General features: G+C 48.2%; 2 protein-coding genes across 3 annotated transcripts in view; one reads left to right on the top strand and one right to left on the bottom strand.

Moving 5' to 3' along the window:
- The window catches only part of ARMH1 (armadillo like helical domain containing 1), a 53,741-nt gene extending 50,347 nt beyond the window's left edge, over window positions 1-3,394 (bottom strand). Inside the window, exon 1 of the mRNA XM_004372061.2 lies at window positions 3,253-3,394. The gene's annotated coding sequence lies outside the window, so the exon portion shown is untranslated. The remainder of the gene's footprint in view (window positions 1-3,252) is intronic.
- A 133-nt stretch (window positions 3,395-3,527) lies between these two features.
- On the top strand, window positions 3,528-24,214 carry TMEM53 (transmembrane protein 53). Of its 2 annotated transcripts, XM_023727130.1 has the most exons (4): window positions 3,631-3,804; window positions 17,108-17,229; window positions 17,511-17,627; window positions 22,095-24,214. In XM_023727130.1, exons 1-4 carry the CDS (start codon window positions 3,744-3,746, stop codon window positions 22,746-22,748), a joined length of 954 nt encoding a protein of 317 aa, XP_023582898.1. In that variant the 5' UTR covers window positions 3,631-3,743; the 3' UTR covers window positions 22,749-24,214. The 2 variants fall into 2 exon arrangements, with proteins under 2 accessions (XP_004371872.1, XP_023582898.1); XM_004371815.3 differs by lacking the exon at window positions 17,511-17,627 and having other exon boundaries at window positions 3,528-3,804.
- Window positions 24,215-24,404: the final 190 nt, after the last annotated feature.

Below are 24,404 nucleotides of genomic sequence, written 5' to 3' on the forward strand. Positions count from 1 at the left end.
TATCTGCCCTTCCTTCCCTTCCCAACCTTCTCAATGTGCCCTCAAAAACTCTTGTTTCTGATCAGCAAAGTCTTCCCACCCTCAGCTTCAACACAGTCACTCTGTTCACCTCTAGGTGGCTCTACCCCAGAGGTCCACTTCTACATAGCCCTCTCTTGTGGAGGCTGCTCATACTCTTATACCCAAAGGGTCTCAGGGTTAGGTGGGGGCTATTGTCTCCTCACCAAAGCCCAATCCACTTCCTTATTCCACTTTCTTCTTGTAAAAACACTTGCTACTTTGAGGGTCATGCTATTCTGGCTATATTGACCTCTGCCCTTCCTCATGCTTTTATCTACAGATTCTCGAACAACTTGCTTTATTCATCAAGGACTTCAGTATCTAGCTTGCAAGCATCCCCCTTCCCTCCCCACCTCATACCCAGGAGGATTTTCATGGCTATATCAGCATGCTGACCATCTCCTGTAGTCCACTTCAGCCACCTATTCCCATGACCACATGCTGGACCTTGTCATCACCTGGAACCACTCAAACATCATTACTCCACTTTCTGATCACCACTCTCTAATTCAATTAGTTCCAAGATATGGGTTCTCTGACCTCACTGGGCCCTCTAGTCCATGTACCTTTATGCTCTCTATCCAGTTTAGGTTCTAAGGTCCATCATTTCAACCACTTTCTTGCCAGGATCCTCAAGTTCCTTGTCCTTCCATTGCATCCATCTGGTAAAACCCAAAAGGACCAACTCAACTAACCTCTCTGTACCTACCACTAGGTGGCTGAATGTTGTTGGGGGAAAAATACATATACAACCATGCAGACTGCTGCTGCTACAAATTAATGGTCACCAACCTCAACGGGGCCATCGGAACTGTCCAGAAGTCTGTCTGCTACCTTACTCTTCTCACTTCCATTCTCTACTGCAGCCATTTAAATCTTTCTCTGCACTCTTCTCAAACCTCCTTTTATCCCACTCTAACTGGCTGATATCATGTCCTTATCTCACAGAGAAAATTGAAACTATCAAAAAAGAATTCCCTGAACTTCCTGTCACCAAACCTACTAGTATACTAATCTCAACACACTCTTACTTTCCGTACAGTGCAAGTGTCCCTCCACTTTTCTAAGGGAATTTCAATACCAATGCTTTGGATCGCATACTTTATTCCTTTTTCAGGGGCACCACCCTCAGTTATCTCCTTTCCTCTATAATTTCCCATGTTTTTCTCTTTGCTAGATCCATCCCAACAGCATTTCTCTCACCTGAATAAAACCCTGTGTCTCCTTCCAGTACTGCCTTCTCTCTTTCTTCTCCTAAATAACTTGGAAATTTCTTGGAAATGTATTATACATGCAGTCTTCACTCTTTCACCTTCCCACCCACTTCTCAAGCCACTGTTAGTCTGACCTCTTCCACTGAACCCGTACTTGTAAAGGTCACCAACAACTTCCTTGTTTCTAAATCCAGTGGATTCTTTTCAGACTTCATTTTACTTGATTAGTCATCAGCCGTCAACACTTTCCTCCCTTGGCTTCTAAAACACCACATTCTACTATGGATTTTCTTCTTACCATTTGGGACACTTCATCTCAACTACTTTTATAGGTTCATTCTTCTTTGCCATACCCTCAAATTTGGGTGCTTCTCAGGGGTCTATCCTAGGCCCTCTTCCCTTCTTATTGTATACATACTCCCTAGGTGAGCTCACCAAATCCACTAGTTGCCATCTATAAGGCACTACAGTCTTCCACGTGTCTATCTCCAGTTTAGATTTCTCTTGTGTGAAGACTCTGGACAGGCATATTCAACTGCCTCCTGGACACTTCCACTTGGATGTCCCACTGGCGTCTCAAACTCATCATTCCTAGACCAGAACTAACCCCTTCCTTAAAAACGCTGTTGCTTCTCTGTTCCGTTTGAACAAGCCAAGAATCTAGAAGTCACCCTTCATTTCTCCCACTTCCCCACAGCCAAACAGTCACTTCGTCAGTTCTTTCCAGCTCCTAAGGGTCTAAGAAATCCATCCCCTCCTCTTCATACCCGCTGCCACTCCATCCCTTACCCACTGCCGTCGGTCCATTTTCACAACGACCCTATAGGACAAAGTAGAACTGCCCCATAGGGTTTCCAAGGCTGTAATCTTTACGGAGGCAGACTACCACATCTTTCTCTCACGGAATGGCTGGTAGGTTTGAACCACTGACCTTTCAATTAGCATCAGAGTGCTTAACCACTGTGCCACTAGGGCTCCTTCTCCATGCCTTAGGCCACCATAACCCTTCCCCAATACTGCAACGATTTCTTAACTGGTCTTCCTCCTTCTCCCAATCCACTGATCTGCACCGATCTTTCTAAAACACAAATCTGATCATTACTCCCCTGATTAAAGCCCTGCAGTGACTTCCCACTATCCTCAGGATAGTTTAAGATCTTAGGCTCATAGGTGTAAAATGTATTGGAAAATTTTTACTATCAGTAAGATCTACTATCTACAAGCTCAAAGCTAAGCTTGGCATCAAAGAACCTCCCGGATCTAGGCCTAACTCTTCTTCCAAGGTCACTCTCACACTAGTCTCTTCCCTGGCCAGAAGATACCTCATGCAATTTATGGCACCCATTCTTTGATTTCCTCTCTTTGAGCTCCTGCAAGGAGTTCTTTTCCCTTCAACTCTCCACAAGTCTCTCATGGCCCAGCCTAAAAGCCATCCCTGCGGCCATCTCTAAAATCCTTAGGATCTATTGTTTTGTAGTATTTATCCTTGACACAGAATTAAAGTTGGTTCATGCATGGTATCTCTCCCTCTCATGTTAAGACTTATGGAAATCAGGCCAAAAGCTTAATCTTCACTTAGAGCCCCACGGAATCTTACTTAGCTCAGTGTCTGGTACATAATAACCCGTTGCCATCGAGTCGATTCCAAGTCATAGCGACCCTGTGGGACAGAGTAGAAACGCCCCACAGCGTTTCCAAGGAGCGGCTGATAGATTCAAACTGCCGACCTTTTGGTAGGTGCTCAGTAAATATTTGTTAAATGTGTGGATAAATGCAAGAAAGCTGTACTCAACAGCTTTTTGATGTGTTCAATCAAGACAATACTTTCTCCCCCACCCTCACGAACTGGTCATTCTCTAAAGTCTCAACACTCCTCCCGTCGCCCTCTCTCCCTGCCCCAGCCAAAATATGCCTTGGACCCACTGGGTGGAGGATGGGATGGCACGCGCCTTCTAGGCCGTTTTGTACGTTTTTCTACCTCCAGCCCTGGGAGCTGCGGCTTTGAGCAGGATGGTGAATGTAGCTAGACCACGTAAGTCATAGGGCACTGCTGCCCTCCGGGTAGAATAAAACGCCATTGCGACGAGAGACCCTCCCCATTCCCAGAATACAGCAACTGTCCCTCAGACCCTCTTACCTACACAGGAGGGTGGGGACTCTTCCTTGACCGGCGTCTTGGCTGACCAATACCGGATTCAGGTCAAGCGAGTCAGCCAATGGCTGCGGTCCAGGGAGTCAGAGAGGGGCGGGGCATGGCTGCTAGGGCAGAGCTAGCAGCGGGCCGCGAGACACTCTCAGAGAGACTCGGTGGTTGCTAGGACGGGAGGTCACAGAGCGCGGCTCACGGATTGGGCGGTGCCGGAGGAGGTGGGCAGCGATTGGGCGGTGCCCGGTGGCGCCCGAGTGAGGCGCGGGTGCGGGAGCGGGAGTTCCGGCGGGAGGCCCGCGCTGAGGGCCGGCGTCTTCACCATGGTCTCGGCTGAGCTGGACTACACCATCGAGATCCCGGATCAGCCCTGCCGGAGCCGGGGTATGGAATGAGGGTTGAGTCCCGCCCTGGGGAGGTGACCTAACCAGTCTGTGGGTCGCAGACGCAACTGCGGCTCCGCCTCCTCGCGGCCCCGCCCACTCACGGCTCGCCCCCTCGTAGGGTCCCCCGGTTCTAGACTTCACTGGACTCCATGAGCCACGCCCCTTTGTAAGCCCCGCCCCCAGAATGCTCCCCTGTTCCGAGTTCCGCTGTTTCCCTGAGTCAGGTGCTCGATTGGGGCCCCTTTTCTGTCCGTTCAGTCCAGTGTTCTCAGGGTCCCTCATGATTCCTTTGTCTAGGGTTGGGCTTCCCACTTAGCTTCTCTTCAGCGGTGTGGTTGGGCGGTCCTACCCGTTATTTTCACGACAGGGGTCTTCATGGGTTCTCGGGTCATGCCAGAAGCCTCGGACCCAGACCCTTAGCCCTCCTTCCTCTCCACTCTGCTTGGCAGTGATTAACAGAACAGTCTTTTAACAGTCAAGGTAGAACTCCGTTCAAATCCTGACTCCTCATTTTAAAAGTTAGATGACGTTTGCCTTTGGCAAGCTACCCGCGCTGAATTTCGGTGACTTCATCTGCACAAGGAGGATAATAGTAACCGCCCTCATAGGGTTGTTGGGTGCACAGCTGAGATTATTTTGTGTAAGGTACCTACCATTGGGCCTGTCATGGAGTGAGCTCAGTAATTGGCGTTTAGATTAGCATTATTTTTGCCCCACAGTCATATCATTAAAGATGTGTGAGAGGCCCCACAAAATTGTTAGTTGCTGTAGAGTTGACTCCCACTCATGGCAACCTTATGTATAAACAGAGCTAAACCTTGCTCCTTAACAGTGTTGGTATGTTTGAGCCCATTGTTGGAGCTATTGTGTCAGTCCATCTCATGGAGGACTTATCTTGTTTTCGCTGACTTTCTACTTTACCAAACATGATGTCCTTTTCTAGCGGTTGGTTTTTCCTGATGACATGTCCAAAGTAAGCAAGCCAAAGCCACTGCCCTCACTTCTAAGGAGTGTTCTGGCTGTACTTCCTCCAAGATGTATTCGTTCGTTCTTCTGACAGTTCGCGGTGTATATTCAAAATTCTTTAGCAACACCTCAATTCAAATGCATCAATTCTTCTTCAGCCTTCCTTTTTCATTGTCCAGCCTTTGCATGCATATGAGGCGATTGAAAATACCCTGGTTGGGGCAGGCACACCTTAGTCATCAAAGTGACATCTTTAAAGAAGTCTTTTACAGCAGATTTCATCAGTGCAATACATCCCTCAAAATTAGTAGCCTTTAGGCAGGTCTGGGTTCCTGGCAGTGTGAGTAGGTTTTTGGGCATAGGGAATGGAAAGTTTGGCCCTGACTTGGAATTACGGCAGAGGAACCTTGAAGCACGCATGTGCCTTGGAGCACTTACTTCTTCATCCTAAGCCCAGCACTGCTGTAGCATCATCTTCATGCTTCCAGTCTCACTGCTGGCAGCTCAGCCTCTTATATTGCTACTACAGGGGTCTTCCTAATGCAGAGATGTGATCTTATCACTGCTCTTCCTAAAACTCTTCAGTGGCTCCTTACTGCCCTCAGGATAAAGTTCAGATTCCTTAGCATGGCATTCAAAGTCCTTCATAGTTTAGCAGCCCCTGCTTGCTTCTTTGATCACTGTGTCCTACTGTCCAATTTAAGTTTTATGTTCTGGCAACCCCAGATGGCTTGTGATTCTCCACAGACTTCTTCCTTCTCTGCTTTTGCTCCTGCTGTTTCATCTGGAATGCCCTTTCCCCTCTGCTGCCCCACACTGCCCCCTTGTTTGTCCAGCTCATTATTTAAGGCAGAGCTCAGATGTTGCCTCCTTCAGGACAGGCCCATTCCACAGCATCTTGTGTCCGTTGGTGGGGGTTTAGGAGGGGCGGATAGATAGCTCCTAGGCTTCCACAGAATAGCTGACTCCAGTCCAGCTGCTTTTCCCTAGAGCTGGATCTATTGGCTTAGGCTCTCGGGCTTATAGAAGTAAAAATACTTTTGCAGAGTTTTGACAGATGAGGTCAGTTAATATTGCCCTTGGAGAACCTTTAGCTGCAATAAGCTGGAGCTGCCTTCTGCAAGGCCAGGAGGGCAGAAGTTGTCTTTCAGCCCAGGTGGCAGCCTGGTGGTCCTTGGTTGACATTCTGGCTCTACCTCTTAGTAGCTCTGTGGCTCTGGCAAGTTATTGAACCTCCCTGTGCCTCAGATTCCTCTGCTGTAAATGGGAATAATAATAGTGCCTACCTCACGGGATTGTGAGTGCTAATGAGATAGTGACTGGATATGTGTGCCTGGCATGGAGCTGGTGCTCAGTCCCTTCATTCCCTGCCCCTTGTGGCTCTCCTCACTCCTCCAGGAGGCTGGGTCTTAGAATCAGAAGAAATGTCAGGGGGCAATTTTGTTCTGTATCCTTCTACCAGCCTGAGGGCGTTTGTTGCTGACAGACCCTTTCCTGACAGGAAGCTTGCTTCCAATCATCTTGGTCTGTTGAAGACACCTGGGATTGTTAGAAAGTGCTTCCGTTTCTTGAGCCACAATAGACCTTTCTGTCATTTCCATTCGCAGTTCAGCATTTGCTGTGTCTTGGCCCTTGGTTAGTTATTGATGCCTCAGAAGTGACTCACACGTGGGCTCACATCAGGGAGCTGTGGTCTTGGAGAGGGAGAGGGTTTATAAACAGGTGGTTTCAAAATGATTTGGTAACTGCAGGGCTAGTGGGTTATGGAATTGCAACACAGAGCAAGGTAATCTCTCTTCCTCTTTCTTTAAGAGGACAGCTTCATGCCTTCCTCAAATCTCTTCTCCAAGGGAAACCTCCAGGGCCATCAGCCATTCATCTTCTGATATGGTTCTAATAGTGCTCGTCCTCCTGACTGATCCTTTGGACCTGCTTTTTAGTTCGTCATGCCCTTCCTCTTGCAGTACATGCTCCAAAGCTGAGCTGGAGTTTGTAGGGCCCCTCAGAAGCGAGTAACAGCACTGTGATCACCTGAATCCATTTGCTTCCCATCTGCAGAGAGCTCCCATCCAGGCTAACATAGTTTCATAGGGCATCAGTCTTTAGGGGCCCTAGAGATTGTCTCCCTGTTGCAGTTACTGTTTAATAGTAGAGAAGTGTGTAAGACATTCATATTGGGTTTCTGGAATTGCACTTCCCCCATATTTGAAAATCTAGTTCACAGAGTGAAGCACTGGGCTGTAAGTTGACAGAGAAGTGAGCAGCTTCTGCTGGCATGTCAGTTAGCTGGAAGACAACTGCATCTCTGGGGTCACTGGGCTTTGTGGGTCAGACTTGGCAGCCCAGGATCCTCCTGTTGGGGATTCCACCAGCCAGTATCTGTGGCTGCGTACGCTGAGGGTGGTCTGCCTGGGCCTTTGGTGAAGCCTGTCCCTTGACCTGGTACCCCACCCCACCACACACACTCTTATTCTCTGACCTGAATCCTCCCAAACCTCCATTCTTCAGCTCCCATCTCATTTCCTTGGGGAAGGTTCTCTCCTGGGGCGGGGAGGTGGCTCCCACAGCAGTATATTACCCTGTTGGTGTAGTGCTTTTGACAGTTTCGCCCACTGTTGCTGGGGTTTGGCAGGGATGAAGGGCCTAGTTCATCTGCTGAGCTAAATGGAATTACTTGGCAGCACTGCGGGCCCAAGCTGGCCAGACATCCCTCCTCCCAGCCAGAGAATGGTCAGCCAAATCCCGCCCCAGTTCCCTCTCCAGCTTCCTGGCAGGCGAGCAGGCCTTCTTAAAGGCACCATGTTGCTCTCATGTTCAGTAAACATTTTCACAAATAATTCACAGAATTAATGGGGATGAGGCCCTGGTCCTGGGACACAGAGCTTGCTCTTAGAGTAAAAGGAAGGCCTTAAGAGGGATCACAGAGAGGGGAAGTGACTGGTTTTAGTTCCCCCAGGCTTCAGGGTGAGCCCGCTCTGTTGCTAAGCACAGACTCAGGTCAAAGAAATGTGGACATCCTCTTAACCCTCAGAAAGCTTTCACTGCACCTGGGAAATAGTCCTGAATGGTCTGGACCATCCTATGGGCCCCAGTGGTCTGGGAGGCCCGAGCTGGACCTGAAACTTTGGGAGGGCTGACGGATAGATGGTGAGCAGCGAAAGTGCAGAAGCCAGGGCTCTGAGGGAGGAGGCAGAGTGGTCTCAGGGAGCACGGTCTGGCAGGAGGCTGTGGTGTGCTTTTGGGAGCAAGGAATGAGATGAAAACCTCGAGCTGTTAGGCCAGAGTCCTCAAAAGCCTAGGTGAAGCGTGAAGTGCTTTTTGTTTTCAATTTTTTTATTTAAACAGAAGGCTTTTATTTATTTTTGAACCATGGTCTCTTTTCTTTCACCCATTGGTAGACCTTTTCTAAGTGTCTACTCAGTGCCAGACACTGTGCTAAGTCCTGGATTTGAGATCCAGACCTGGTAGGCACTTTGCAGGCCTCCTTTTCTCTGAGGTCTTTGTGGTACCATGCCCGTCTACGTACCAGGCCCACCAGACTATCCTTTCATTATTTTATTAATCCTCACAACCACCTTGTGAAGTAGGGAATACTCTTATCCCATTTTACAGATGAGGGACAGAAGCTTGTGGGGAAGGTGATGTTTTTGGTCCAAAGTTATTCTAGATTTCAGCTCGAGAACCTCACTCCAAAGCTTGTGCGTGCAAAAGTTTCGTTTGCCGTTAGGTAGTGCTGCCGGAATACAATTCTGTTTCTAGGAAATAATTAAGGACACACACAAAGAAAGGGGTGTCCATCAAAGTATTTTTATAACAGCAACAAATTGGAAACAACATCATGTTCAATAATGGGAGATTGGTCACCAAAAATTATGAAACATTCTGCAGCCACTAAAAATGATGGTGTAGAAATATATAAACTGACAGGGAAAGATGTTCACAATATATTGCTAAATGGAAGAAAGCAGATTGCAAAACAGTATGATTCCAATTTTATTATGTAGATATTCATTTTCTGCATTTTCTACAGTGAACATGTATTACCTGTAAAGTGATAATAATAACTTTGATTTACTGAACCCTTATTTTGTGCCAGGTACCATGCTAAGTCCTCTATTAGTCCTTCTAAATAGTCATCATCTTATTTCATCCTTTGTATTATTATCCCCATTTCACAGATAAGGAAATTGAAGCTTAGAGAACTTGCTCAAGGTCTGTTTCATAGTTATTAAGTGGCTGAGCTAGAGATTTTTTTTCTTCCAAACTCCCTTAAGCTAGAGATTTCAACCCAGGTATGATTTTATATAGTATGTACTCTTAGATATGATGCTGTTCTACTATGCTTAAAAAAAAATGTAAATTTAAAAATCATTTGGTTTAAATATAGGAACTGTGAGACTTTTCTGGGGAGAATAGCAGATTAAGGATGCTTTTATTCTTTGCATTTTTAAGAAGAAAACATAGGTTCTTGGTCTTTTAATTCTGGCTTGCAAATAAAAAAGCACATATTGTACCACAGACCCTTCCTTTCCTGTCAGCCCTTTCCTTTGTCTTCCCCATGTGCCCTCGGGATAGACACAATCTAATTTATGCTTTAGTTTTATGACTTGAACTGTTGTACAATATGTGTCTGTATCTGTAATTCTTGTTGTATTATCGGCGTCAGTGTCTTTTTTTGAGAAATTCTAGAGGACAGGGAAACTGTGAGATTAAATTGTTTTGTGGTGTGTCCAATAGCGCCCAAGAAGGTCCAGGGTTGAAAAGAATTCTTCTGTACTGCAGAGGGGCTTCTGGGCATCCATGGACTCTTTGACTTCTCAACTGCTTTTGACTCTGCTGACCATCCTGTTTTTTTTTTTTAAGTTGTTGTAAAAATAACACATTTTCCAATTCAGCATTTTTCATATGTACAGTTCGGCGACACCAATTTCAGCACCCTATTTTTAAAAAATAACCTTTTAAATCTACGGAAGTGATACATATCCATTGTAGAAAATGGCTAAAATTAAAAAAAGAAAAATCAAGAAAAAGAAATTGCCCCTCTTCCCAGATATAATTGCTACTAATATTTTGATGTCTTTTTTCTATGCATAAACATATATGTATATATTTTTAAATAAAAAGAGTATTCTGTTGTACATACTGTTTTGCAACTTTTGTCATTTAATGCATTATTTTAAATTATTTTTAATAATAGCATCATTGAGATATAATTCAGATATCATAAAATTCATTTTAAAGTGTACAGCTCAGCGGTTTTTAGTACATTCACAGATTTAAGCAACGATTACCGCTAGCTAATTCCAGAACATTTTCATCGCCCCAAAAAGAAACTCTGTACCCCTTAGCAGATGCCCCCACCCCAGCCCTTGGCAATCATTAATCTACTTTCTGTCTCTTTGGATTTGCCTATTCTGGACATTTCGTATAAATGGAATCATGCAATATGTGGGCTTTTGCGTCTGGCTTCTTTCACTTAGCCTAATGTTTTCAAGGTTCATGACATGTGTCAGTGCTTCGTTCTTTTTTATGGCCAGATAATATTCTGTGTGTGGGTATACCCCACTTTGTTTATCCATTTGCCAGTTTTTGGGCAAATGGATTGTTTCTAGTTTTTGGCCATTATGAGTAATGCTGCTATGAACATTCATGTACAAGTTTTCGTGTACACGTATGTTTTCAGTTCTTTTAGGCTTGGAATTGCTGGGTCATATGGTAATTAGGTTAAATTTTTTGAGGAACTGCCACATTATTTTCCAAGTGGCTACACCATTTTACATTGCCCCCAGCAATGTGTGAGAATTCCAGCTTCTCCACATCTTCACTAACTCTTGTTGCTGCTGTCCCAGCTGAGTATAAAGTGGTATCACATTGTGGTTTTGATGTGCAGTTTTCTAATGATGAATGATGTAAAGCATCTTTTCATGTGTTTTTTGGCCATTTGTAAATCTTCTTTGGAGAAATGTCTATTCAAATCCTTTGCTCATTTAAAAAAATATATTTATTTTGTTGTTATGGTTGTTGAGAATATACACAGCAAAACATACAGCATTTCAACAGTTTCTGCATGTACAACTTGCTGACATTGATTAAATTCTTCTAGTTGTGCAACCATTCTCATCCTCCTTTTCTGAGTTGTTCCTCCCCCATTAACATAAACTCACTTCCCCCTAAGGTTTCTATCTAATCTTGCAAGTTGCTATTGTCAATTTGAGCCCATATAGATAGTTTTTAAAACAGCATAATGCTCAAGGCAGACATTTTTTAATAGTTAAGCTGAACTATAGTTTTAAGAAGACTTCAGGGGATATTTTTGGTTTAAGGTTTAAAGAGTATCTCAGGGCAGTAGTTTTAGAGGTTAATCCAGCCTCCGTGACTCCAGGAAGTCTGGAGTCTATGAGAATTTGAAATTCTGTTGTTACTTTTTCGCCCTTTTGATCCAGATTCCTTTGCCCATTTTTTAATTGGATTGTATGTCTTTTTATTGTTGAGTTGTATGATTTTTTAATATACTCTGAGGACTAGTCCCTTATCAGATATTTGATATGCAATTATATTCTCCTGTTCTAGGTAGTGTTTTCACTTTTTTGATGGTTTCCTTTGAAGCACAAAAATTTTTGATTTTGTTGAAGTCTAGTTTATCTAGTTTTTCGTTTGTTGCTTATGTTTTTGGTGTCATATGTAAGAAACCACTGCCTAATCTAGGTCATGAAGATTTACTCCCATGTTGCCTTCTGAGAGTTTTACAGTTTTAGCTCTTACATTTAGGTCTCTGATCCACTTAAAGTATTGTTGAATATTTCCATGTGATTAAATATTTTTCTTTCTTAGAAGTGGAGTTACCAGATCAAAGGGTGCATGCTTTTGAGATTTTTTTTAAAATTGTGCTTTAGGTGAGAGTTTACAGAGCAAACTAGTTTCTCATTAAACAATTAATACACGAACTGTTTTGTGACACTGGTTGCCAACCCTTCGATCTTTGAGATTTTGATGCATGTTCCAAAATCCCCTTACAGCTTGTCTCCCCGCTGCTCTGATTCAGGCCTTTGCCAGCTCTCGCCTTGAGTGCCACAGTAGTGTCCAAACGGCCCCTAATGGATACTTTAATGCAGTGTCATAAGTAGTGACATAGTGATGGTGGGTGCTGTGACACTACAGAGGAGAGGCATCTAGCCCAGTCTGGTGACTTGGTGTGGGGTGGTGAGAAAGGGTTGGGGAATGCATCATGAGGAGCTTTCTGGAAGTGAACAGTGAGCTGACTCTGCAGGTGGAGTGGACATTAGCAAAGCATAAATGCAAGCACCAGCATCCCAGGCCGGGGAGTAAAGAACACCTGTAGGGTCCTGGAGGCAAGAGGCAATACTGCATGGTGGGTCAGAGAGTGGACGCTGGCTCTGTTGTTTTCTGGCTGTGTGTTCTTCGGGAAAGGGACTTAGCCTCTCTGTTCTGTAGTTTTCTCATCTGCAAAATGGGGATAGTAGTTAACTCCTAGGGTGGTTGCAGGACCAAGGCAGCATATGTTGCAGTTCTGACTGGGGTGGCCAGTCCCTGCAGAGAAGCAGGTGGATGAGGTCAGGGTTGGATCTACTAATGTACAGGAGGCAGCTGCGTGTACAGGTTTGAAGCTGAGGCGATGGTGATTTGGTTAAAACCGTGGGCTTGGGTTTTGTTATCCAGGGAGCCAGTATAGAATGAAAGGAGAAGAGGGCCAAGGATGGAGCCTGGGAGGCTGGGAAGGGGAAGGTGGAGGGAGGGGAATCAGAAGATAATGAGTAGAAGTGGCCTGAGCAACCCAGGGCATCGTGGGAGCATGGAGTCACTACATCGCATCCAGCCCCAGCGTTTAAAGAAGGGAGTGGCTACAGTGTGAAAGGAGGCTGAGAGGTCAAGTGTGACAAGTACTGTGAAAAATTCATTCTAGTAGGTAATGTATGTTTGACATTGATGACGTTGGTTAGAGCAGCATGAGGAGGGTGGCTGGGGAGAGGGGCCAGGAGCCAGATTACAGAGGTTTGGGCTGAAGTCGGAGGGGAGGGCGTGGAGGCTGGCTAGGGTAGTGGTTACAGGCTAGTCTCAAGGGTCAGACCACCTGGGTTTGGATTCCAGCTTCACTACTTATTAGTTGTGTAACCTTGAGCAAGTTGCTTACTGTTTTGTGCCTCAGCTTTTCATCTGTAAAATGAGGACATTGACAGTAGCTTGCTCATGAAGTTATTGTGAAGATTAAATGAGCTGGTAAGTAAAGGGCTTAGAATAGTTCTGCACACATAATGCTGCGTGTATTAGCTCTTTTTGCTGTTATTGTTACTATTATTATTGGTGATGAGAAAGGGGAGGAGCAGCTGCTGGAAGGAGATGTGGGAGTCAGAGAGGTTTGTAATGCTTTAGTAACAAGGTGGATTTGATTGCCTGCATTGCCGACGCGGTCGGCCAGGGTGGTGGTAAATCTTGGAGTACGGTGGGCAACTGGACCAGGTGTCAAAGTCTTCAGTGCTTGAGCGGTAGCAGCCAGAAGGCCGGGGGATGTCAGCTGCAGGAGGGGGAGAGCATGATATGGTCAGTGGAATGAGCATGAAAAGAGCAGAGGTTTTTACAAGACGGCAGAGGAACACTGACCCTGATGTGGCAATAAATAACAATAGCCATAACGATTATTTTTATTACCCTGGAAAGGGCAATGGGGAACAAGAAGAACGCCAGCTCTTTCTCCTTGGATCCATCCTTCACTTTGCAGCTATGTGTTCATTCATTAAGCACCTGTCTACGGAGTTTCTGAATGTGCCAGCGATGGTGCTGGGCGCTGGGGATGTGGTGATCAACACCTCAGCCCTGTTCCTGCCCTCACGGAGCTGACTGGCTAAAGGGGGAGACAGGCGTTAAACAAATAACCAGTGCAGGTCATGAATCAATACAGATTGGATCATGTCACTCCCCTATTTCAAAATCTTTATTTGCTCTCCACTGCTTGGAATAAAATCCCGACTTCTAAGTATGGTTCTGCAGGATCGGGCCCCAGTCCCACCTCCGGCAGCTTTCTTGGCCACCGCTCCTCCTAGGACTGCTTGCCGTTTCCCAGACTGACTGTAACATCTCCATAGCCCCCTGCCTCTGCTCATGCTGTCTGTCCACCTGGCAGGCTCCTGTGGAGCCTTCAAGGTCCAGCACAAACGTATCTTCCTTTGGGAGCTCTTTCCCAGTCACTGTCACTCTCTCTGCCATGTTCCTAGAGCACCTTGGATTCTCCTGGATTGCAGCACTTCAGTATAGAATCATAAAGGGCAGGGAGGCTCCAGTGGGAGAATGTCATGATACAGGCTCCGAGTTAGGAATGGGCATGGTGTAGGGCACTGGGAGGGGACTGTGTCGGGAGTGGGAGATGCTCTTGGTAGGCAGAGCACCCTGTGGCTTGAGGGGATGCCTTGAGGGCCTGGCCGAGCTTTATGGAAAGAACATTATGGAAAGTTTGGGTTCTGGGAGTAGGCAGTATGTCCAGGGTGCCAGTATTATGAGAGTTTCTTATTGGAGATTTACATCTGGTGGAGAATCATTCCTACCTGAATGGGTGAAGCCAAGGGTGCCAGCAAAATGTGTGGGGGAGCAAGTGATCAATCGGCAGCTTCAGTCTCCAGCAAAATGGAGTTATAAATCCCAGCTGTGGGAGGAAGGCAGTTCTGAGGCCCAGAAGAAGCTGTTTGAACCTTCCCTTAGGAGTGCACTATCACTGCTTGAGGTGGGACTCACCTCCATATCTACCTTCTTTGTATCTGAGATAAATCTCAAAGCCCTTTGCTGGGGCCTCAGTGGTGGCACATGAAAGGGATCCCTATAGGTGGTGGTGGTGGTGGGGTGGTTTCTGCTCAGAACACTGCCCAGGGGTAAGGGTGGCCTCCTTGGGGCAGGGTCTTAGAAATCCAGCTGTTCCACCTCAGAGCCTAAAAGGCAGTCAGATGGCAGCTGTTGGTCACCACCCATGATGCTGCCTCTGCCTGAGCTTGATAGGTAGAATCGCAAGATTAGGCTGGGGCCACAGTGAGGCCCAAACGTGGCCTCTCCACCAGAAAGGAAAGTGCAGGGGAAGAGCTGCCCGGGCAGAGGATAGGGGGATGCCAGACAGAGAAAGACAGGCGAGAATATTTATAGCAGCCAGAGTTAGAGCTGTGGGAATGCTGAAGCCATTGTCAGCAGAGGCTGGGAGGGCCAGCAGGCCTCAGCCAGGGATCCAGCCTGCGATCCCAGTGGGTGCGGGCAGTTAATCTCCGAAGGCCAGAGTCACCACAACTAGCGAGCAGGAACATTGAACTTTTCAATCACATTAATTTCCACAGGAAATTGTTGTCTTCCTTTTGTCCAAAGGTTAGTGATTTATATTTACCATCCTCTTAACTAGCCTTGAAATTTACTGTTGCCAGGTCACCACCGGCATCCATAAATCTCAGGGTGGCAGCTGAGCATAGCCAAGTGGCTTGGTCCTTGGAAGGTACACGCTGGCCCTTTCATGAGGGCAAATAACTAGCTGCAAACAGTTCCTGCACAGGGGGTGGGCACTCACTTCACGGGGGGAAATGAGATGAGATCTATTCAGCAAGGTTGCAGGGAGGCCTTTTCAAAAGCAGCCATGAAGGAGGCAGCTGGGCTTGTGCCTTTTGGCATATCACTGAAGGAGACACACCGCCGATGTGGACAGGGGCCTGTGGCGTGGAAGGTGTTCAAGTACCTTGGGGTGGGGAGAAGAGGACAGATTCCTGGGTCTACACTACCTGTGTGACCTTAGGCAACTAACGTAACCTGTCTGTGCCTCTGTTGCCTCATCTATAGTAATAGTTCTAAACCTCAATAACTATTAAAACAAAAAACTCAGTTGTTGTTGAGGTGAATCTGAATCATGGAAACCCTGTGGGTGTCAGAGTAGAACTGTGCTCTATAGGGCTTTCAATGGCTGATTTTTTGGCAGTAGATCGCCAGGCCTTTCTTCCTAGGCATCTCTGTGTGGACTCAAACCTCTAACTTTTCAGTTAGCATCTGAGCACGTTAACTGCACTACCCAGGGACTCCTCAGTAATTGTAGGCTATTATTATTCTCTGGCAGGACAGGTTTGGTGTGAGCCAGAGTCCATTTGCCCCACTGTTCTATCTGTTTCTCCTTCTAAAATCTTTTTCTTCCATATGCTCATGGAATTAGAACAGGGTTGGCAACTTTTTCTGTAAAGGGCCAGTAAATATTTTAGGCTTTGCGAGCCATACAGTCTCTTGCCACTACCCAGCTCTGCTGTTTGGATGTGAAAACAGCCATAGATAACATGTAAATGATGAAACATGGCTGTGTTCCAATAAAGCTTTGTTCATGGACACTAACATTTGAATTTCATACAGTTTTCATGTGTCACGAAGTATTATTCTTCTTTTGACTTGTCATGGATTGAATTGCGTCCCCCCAAAAAATGTGTGTATCAATTTGGCTAGGCCATGATTCCCAGTGTTGTGTGGTTGTCCTCCATTTTGTGATTGTAATTTTACCTTAAAGAGGATTAGGGTGGGATTGTAACACTACCCTAACCCAGGTCACACCCCTGATCCAATGTAAAGGGAGTTTCCCTGGGGTGTGGCCTGCACCACCTTTTATCTCTTGTAAGAGATAAAAGGAAAGGGAAGCAAGTGGAGAGTTGGGGACCTCATACCACCAAGAAAGCACTACTAGGAGCAGAGCGCGTCGTTTGGACCTGGGGTCCCTGCGTGGAGAAACTTCTAGTCCGGGGGAACATTGATAAGAAGGCTGACAGAGAGAGAAAGGCTTCCCCTGGAGCTGACACCCTGAATTTGGACTTTTAGCTTACTTTACTGTGAAGAAATAAATTTCTCTTTGTTAAAGCCATCCGCTTGTGGTATTTCTGTTATAGCAGCACTAGATGACTAAGACATGACTGGTTTTTTTTTAACCATTTAAAATGTAAAAACATTTTTAGCTTGCAGACCACACAGAAACAGGCAGTAGCCTAGATTTGGCCGGTGGGTGGTAGTTTGCTGACCCCTGGATTAGAAGATGGAATTGCATGGAGAGTGTTCACTTCGCACCTGGGCTATATCTTTGAGCCGCTAAAGGTGCCTCACGTGGGTTTTCCCAGTGACCTCCAAGTGCTTCCTGAGTGGCCTGCGGAGAGCCAGTTGGGGCAGAAGGGCAGAGGAAGGAGCCCTGTGGGAGCCTGGGGCCCAGGGACTGGTGGGATGCCTGGGCCTGACACCCGTTGGTTCCCTGTCTGCAGCTGGAGTGGTGCTAGCTCTGGATTGGCCAGTCACCCCCACCCTAGCTCCACTGCTGACAGCCCATGTCTGTGTTTCAGAGAGCAGCCCAGAGCAAGGGAGGAAGGAGGCTGGGACTCGACAGCCTGTGGTGATTCTCTTGGGCTGGGGTGGCTGCACAGACAAGAACCTTGCCAAGTACAGCGCCATCTACCATAAAAGGGTGAGTACTGCTGGCATGCAGATACCCAGTGAGCTGGGGCCCTGCCACCTGTGACCGTTCACAGGGAACTCTGAGCTTCTGGCTCTTGTCACCTCTGGTATGCAGCAAAGGCTGGCCACCCATGAGGCAGGCCTGGAAATGGCACCAAGATCAGCCTGTGGGGAAGATGACGGAGCCATGTAGACTTTGGCAAGATTATCCCCACTTTGCTGCCAGTTCTGTGGTCTGGCCTGGCTCTTTCAACCCTTTGACCTGCTTCCCTTCCTCCCTGCACTCCACAGTGGTCAGCCCAGCCTCTGTGTGCTCCCCAGTTGTGGAGTGTGCTCCCTGTGGCAGCAGGAGCCTGGCTGGTTGTGCTGGGTGGAGCCAGTACTCCTAGGACTTTCTCCTCTAACCAGGTGAGTTTCTGTCTTAGGGTGGACCATGGCACCTTTCATATTCCCAAAGTGGAAGGGTCTCTTGGAAAAGTGATCCAGGCTTGAAGTGTTCATGCTTCTTCTTAGGCCCCACCAAGACTTGGATGTAAAAGTGGTGGTAATTGGAGAGGGGCCTGAGGAGGGCCTGGTTATCTTTTCAAGTCTTTGGTCTCTGGCCTTGCCCTTCCTTCCTCAGCCCAGACCTCTCCAAAGCAGCTTCCTTCCAGGGTACCAGTGGGAGCCCTGGGCTGAGGAGGAGTGGGAGTCATCTGGGAAAAAGGCCAGCTGATGCCTGGCAGCTCCAGTACCCCCACCCACGAGTCAGCCTCCTTCATGCCACCGACCCATGTCTGCACCCTACCCAAGCTGTGTAGTGGACCTGGATGGGAGTGGGTTATCCAACCAGCAAGTCCTCTGATGTCAACTTTTATAGGTTGCCTACTCTGCAGATAGTTTCAGCTATTCTGAATTCCACCCACTGAGCTAGGCTTGTTTGTCTGGTCTCTTCACTAGGCTAAGATCCTGAGGGCAGGCAGAGGAATACCCGTTGTTGAGTGTGACTAGAACAGAGAATAAAAGAAAGGGCAAGGGTCAAGAGGCAAGGCAGTGGAGGTGGGGGGTCCTCAGGGGATTAAGCAGGGGTGTGGTGTTAGAAAGCTCCTCCATGCAGAGTGGGGGAAGGATTGGAAGGAGGGAAGTGAGTTAGGAGGAGTTGCTGTGACCCAGGACAGAGTGTGGCCAGGACCCTGAGGCTGGTGATGCAAGCGGAGGGAAGTTGATGGACTGAGGAGCTTGTTAGGAGGTAGGATGGTAGTTTAATGAGAGATTGGGTGTGGGGCTGAGGGATAGGGAGGGGGTCCAGGATAATTCCAGGCTTTTGGCTGGGCAGTTTCTGGGTAGAGAGGAATAAGTTGTTTGCGATAGGGAGCACTAGAAGAGAAGCCCTAAGGCTGTGGGGTGGATGAGATTCCCCAGAGAGAGTATAGAGGGAAAGGAGGAGAGTGGTTGATGAAGAGGGTCCCACAGATGAAAGGAGGTGTGCAAAGATGGACAAGAAACCCAGGAGAGTATGACAAATCCACAGAAAGAGAGTCTTTGGGAAATGGGCCATTGTGGAGAGAGAGTAGAGATATTATTGGGACAGAAGACACGGGAGAAGAAGGTGATGGAATCGGATCCCAGGGAAGGCAGAGGGGTCGAGGGTTGCCGGGCTGGTGGAGGGTAGGCTTGGAAACGAAGGGGGTGCCTTCTGGTAGGGAGGACAGGATGGCTATGGAGAACTTTGTTTTCCCAAGTCAAAACTCCTAATATTTTATTATTTAAAAGAAAATAAAAATACCGTATTCTACCATTTAGAGATTACCTCTGTTTACACCTTAGTAGTGGTTAAGAGCTCAGCTGCTAACCAATAGGTCGGCAGTTTGAATCCACCAGCTGCTCCTTGGAAACCCTATGAGGCAGTTCTTCTCCGTCTATAGGGTTGCTGTTGAGTCAGAATCGACTCGACGGCAGTGGATTTGGTTTTTTGGAGGGTTTTTGTATCCTTCCAGCTCTTTTTCTATGTGTACATAAGTATCTTTTTTTTTTTTTTTTTGGCTAAATGAGATCTACTGTTTTGTATCCTGCTTTTTTTGGATCATGATCTCCACTTTCTCATGTTAATAAATTTTCATCTCATCTAGTTTCCCATCTATATTCAGATTCCCCAACTGTCCCCAAAGCGTCCTTTACAGCTGATTTGCCCAAACCAAGATCCAGTCCCAGCCCACAATTGCATCACATTAATTTGTTCCTTAAGCCTCTTTTAAATCTCGAGCAGTCCCTTTCTTCATGACATTGAGTCACTGAAGAGCCCTGGCTGCAGGAGACTGTTTCAAGGAGTATGTGGTCCCGAATGCTGCTGGAAGGAAAGTAAGATGGGGACTGAAAGGCATCGGTTAGGTTTGACCAGTTGGGAGAACATGGGTGACTTGGTAAGAGCAGTGCCAGAAGGAGTTGGGCAGAGGTCAGATTGTAGTGAGCGGGAGGGGACGAAGTGGAGAGTGTGAGCGTTAAAGTGATTTCTAGAAGTTTGTCTCAAAAGGTGAAGAGAGGGAGGTGTGTAGTTAGAACAGTGTAAAGGCTGAGCTTTTGGGTGAGATTTGTTTGAGGAGCAATCTGGAGAGAGGAAGAGACTGAAAGTATAGGAGAGTGAGGGGAGGACTGGAGGAGCAGGGCCTTGACCTGGGACCAAGTGCAGAGATGGAGAGACAGTTGGCTTGTGGGTGGGGTGGGAAAGAGACTAGGATCTGGCGTGCAGCGAGAGCCAGGCCCTTGGCATAAGGACTTCTAGGAGTAGCTGACTGGGGAGGTGGCAGCAGAGATGCTCAGATCCAGGCTGTAGGGATGCCTGGTGTGTGTGTGTCCATTCATGGGGAGTGCTGGGTGTTTACAGGGCGAGCTGTGCACCCTCTGAGCGCTGAGTGCTCAGAGAAGGATTGTGTATGGCCTTATAGGTGGCGCGTTTACAGGAATTGCTGGGTTTCTATGTGCACCAGTAAATAGTTCTGCAAGTGAGTGCTTTTGGGGTGGGTTGTGCGTGTATGCATGTATGTGTGCAGGTACAGGGCTGTGTCTACCCTTGTAGGTAGTGCTGCCGATGAGATAGGCAGGGCAGATAGTGCTCACTGCATCCAGACTCGTAGGGAGGGCTGTGTGTGTGCTCTGGTGGTTGGAGGTATGTGTGTACATTTGCAGAAGGTGCAGTGGATCTGTGCATGTCATCCCAGAAGTATTGTGTGTCCATGTACTGATAGGCATTGCTGCAGACATGTAATCACAGTAATACTGTATGATACCGTGTGAGTGGCCATAATCCCAGAAAGTGCCGTGTGTATGTGTGTGCGAGTGTGTGAACGTGTGCACACTCCTGAAGTTTGTGCAACATGTAGGTGTGTACCTGCCAGTGCTGTGTGTACTTGTGGGTATGTGTTAGTGGCTGTATGCTTCTTTGTGCACTTACAGGTGTAGACTGGAGGGTGGTGGGTACCGCGTGTCTGCATCCGTGGAATGTGAAGTGGGTGGGTTTTGTTTAGTCCCAGGAGTGCTGTGTGTGGTGGTAGTGGTGATATGGGAGTGTGGCGTTTGTGGGCAATGCTGTGTGTAGGTTGGAGGGGGTGTGTGGGAAGACATTCCCCATCCCTCTGGGAAGTTAGAGCAGGGCACTTAGTGAAATTTCTCAGAGCTAAGGGGCAGGCAACATCAGTGACCCTTTCCTCAGAGTCCCTGGAGGGATGTGTAGGTACCCCAGGGCTATTACTACTACCACCAGTAATTACTGCTATTATAGGTTGAGTTTATTTTGTGTTAAGTGCTGTTTTGGGCACTTGAAGTTCAGTTTTTCATTTAACTTTCACCAAAACCATGAGGTAAATGTTACCCCAATTTACAGATGGGGAAATTGAGATTCAGAAAGGTGAAGTAAACTGCTCTTTGTCCTTGCTGTTAATAAGTGGTAGTGTCAGGAATTGAACCAGACCTGCTTGATCCCAGGGCCTGCCCAGCTCAGACTCCCCTGACAAAGGGGCCCTTTGTCTCTGGAACAGGAAAATGAGAGGAGATTAGGACCCAGGCACGGCTGCTTTGGCTCCCTTCCTAATAGGTCAAAAGGGGGCCTGACTGGAGATTTTCGAGCACACTTGACCCAGGCATTGAGGGGTACAGAAGCCTAGAAGGGTTTGGGCCTAAATTTTAAAATTTGAGAAGCAACACTGATCACTGTATTTGGAATTTCAGGGCAAGTGGGAGGAGTGATCCTAGGCTTTGAAGCCAGACAGACTTGGGTGTCAGGCCCAAGGCCAGAGCGTGGACTCAGTGGCCAGAGACTGACGTGATACAGGCCTGGCTCAGAAGTGGCTGCTGGTGGTCAGGGCCAGGACCTGCAGCCTGTGTCTCAGGTGTTGAGTCTCATGGAGGCATCTGTGTGTGTCTGAAGGGCAGCTACTTATAGGGAAAGTGCAGACAGAGTCGCTGCAGCAGGAGGTAGCCAAGTGGTGATGGCTTCAGTATGAAAGAGTTGGGCAGATGAGGCTGCCAGGTGTAGACAGGCTCCACAGGCCCTCTGGTGGGGGGAGACAGGGAGTGAACCAGAGTGAGGAGATGACTTCTGGTCAGCGCAGGTGTCTCCAAAGCATGCTCTGGGTTCCAGACCTCAGATACCTCCCCAGCCTGAGGGGGCTTGGCCAGCATGAAACGTCTGTTCCGAAAACTGGCCTCGGATGTGCCTTCCACTCCCAGAAGGCACCTGTGTCTGTGAGTGGTGAGCTGCAGCCAGGCTGAAGCAGGGCCTGGAGCATTGCTGGGCTCAGTGGGCCCTGTGGGAGTTGGGGTTGTTGGACCCCTCTGACCTTAGCTCGTAACCCACCCAGCCCCTGTCCCTGAGGACCGACTGGCCCTCTCTCCTCTCCCCAGGGCTGCATTGTGATCCGATACACAGCCCCATGGCACATGGTCTTCTTCTCCGAGTCCCTGGGCATCCCTTCACTTCGTGTTTTGGCCCAGAAGCTGCTTGAGCTACTCTTTGATTACGAGATTGAGAAGGAGCCCCTGCTCTTCCATGTCTTCAGCAACGCCGGTGTCATGCTGTACCGCTACGTGCTGGAGCTCCTGCTCACCCATCGGCGCTTCTGCCACCTGCGTGTGGTGGGCACCATCTTTGACAGCGGTCCTGGTGATAGCAACTTGGTGGGGGCTCTGCGGGCCCTGGCGGCCATCCTGGAGCATCGGCCTGCCGTGCTGCGCCTGCTGCTCCTGGTGGCCTTTGCCCTGGTGGCAGTCCTGTTCCATATCCTGCTCGCTCCACTCACCGCCCTCTTCCACACCCACTTCTATGACAGGCTCCAGGACTCAGCCTCTCGCTGGCCCGAGCTCTACCTCTATTCGCGGGCTGACGAGGTGGTCCTGGCCAGGGACGTGGAACGCATGGTGGAGACACGCCAGGCACACCACGTCCTGGTGCGCTCTGTGGACTTTGTGTCATCTGCACACGTCAGCCACCTCCGTGACTACCCTACTTACTACTCGAGTCTCTGTGTCAACTTCATGCGCAGCTGTGTCCAATGCTGAGCTCTGGGCCTCCCCTCACCTCTGCTCCAGAAATAAATGCCTGACACCTCCCCACAACCTACATCGTGGGGCCCTCTTCTGGTTCAACTCTCTGTGGTCATTTGGGACTTTGTGGTCCCCCAAGTAGGAAATTCCCATTAGCCTCTGTCTTGGGAACTACTGGTAGTCTGCCTACCCCAGGATCCTAGGGGGTGGGAATACCTGGGCATGTCTCTGTGGGAGCCTTGCAGTTGGTTGTATTTCGACAAGCGCAGGTCAGGTGAGGCTGCTGATCCCTGTGGCATTTAGACTATAAAGGGCTATCGAAGAGGGGAGGGTTGAGGATGAGCCTGAGTTGATTTTTGATTCCGTGAATGGAAGGTGAGCTTTGTGGGAGGTGCCAGAGGGTAGGGTCAGTCTGGAGGCAGGGGCTACGATCTATGCTCCAAGGCCCCAGAAAGGCAAAGCTGTACAGCATAAAGCCCCATTCCCATGGGTCCCACTTGGCATTTCTTTCAGAGGCTTCTCTGACCTCATTGCCAGGGAGTCTCAGGTTGAAGCCTGGTGAGAAGCTGAGGATGCAGCATGAGGGGCCTGTCCTGGTTCATGAACCTTTGCTAGGAAGTCACTGGATTCAGAAAGTTGCAAGCTGTGTGCATATTGGGCAGATGGAGTAGGGAGCAGGAAGGCAGCAGTGCTGTAATGGGAGCTGGGGCAAGCTAACTTGAGCCCTTGGAGACCAGCACCAGGGTAAGGGGCCTTTTGGCTGAAACAACAAACTCCTTCATCTCCTTGAGGGACACCCACTTGGATACCCTCAAGGCAGAAGGGCTGGCTTCAGCCTTATATGTCTATCATCTATCATTCTATAAGTCATGCTGGACACTGCTGGAACATAGTAGGTATTCAATAAATACTTGTTGATTGAATGAGCTTACTGTGGTGATCAAGGGGCTTGGTGACTGGACTGGGCTTTGAAAGTTTGGCAGGCATGTGAAGGAGATGGCTAGACAAGCTCTGGGTTAGGGGTGGGAGCTGACCCCGATATGCTCAGGGATGACTGACCCTCAGTCCCCAGAGCCAAGCTCTATCTGCATCAGCCCTCTGGAGTCCCCACTACTGCTGCAGCCAATTCCTATGCTGGGTGGATGCATTCCTAGCCACAGCCAACAGGTGGCACTGCTGCCTGTGCCATGAGTGCTCAAGGATCCCACAGCAGGATGGGCTTCAGTGGAATGCCCTCACTCTGGGTTAATGTCCCCTATTAGAGAGCATATGGCCCCCAGGGTGGGGGTAACCATCATCAAGAACCTACTGAACCCAAGGCAGGGAAGGGGAGAGTAGAGACCTAAAAGGAGCCAGCCTGATGGGAAGCGGGCATTCAAGATCCTCCCTTTCATCTCTCCACTGCCCTCATCCCCTACCCACTTTTCTCAACCTGCATCTTTCCCAAGCCCTCAGTCATCCATCACTGGGGCTGCTCCACCTCCACAAAGGCCACACACATTCCCTAGCATCTCAGGCCCTAGAATCTTTGTGTTCAGGATCCTTGATGCCATCAAGCTGGGCATGAGAGACTGAGGGCCTTCTCTGGGCTCCAAATAGGGTGACTTGTCCCCCGTACTTCATCTGGGTGCAGGGGGAGGCAGGAGCTGCCAACTGCACCCAGTTCTGTAG

This window comes from Trichechus manatus, unplaced genomic scaffold, assembly GCF_000243295.1.
Source record: "Trichechus manatus latirostris isolate Lorelei unplaced genomic scaffold, TriManLat1.0 scaffold00015, whole genome shotgun sequence".
In the NCBI taxonomy this organism is placed as follows: Eukaryota; Metazoa; Chordata; class Mammalia; order Sirenia; family Trichechidae; genus Trichechus; species Trichechus manatus.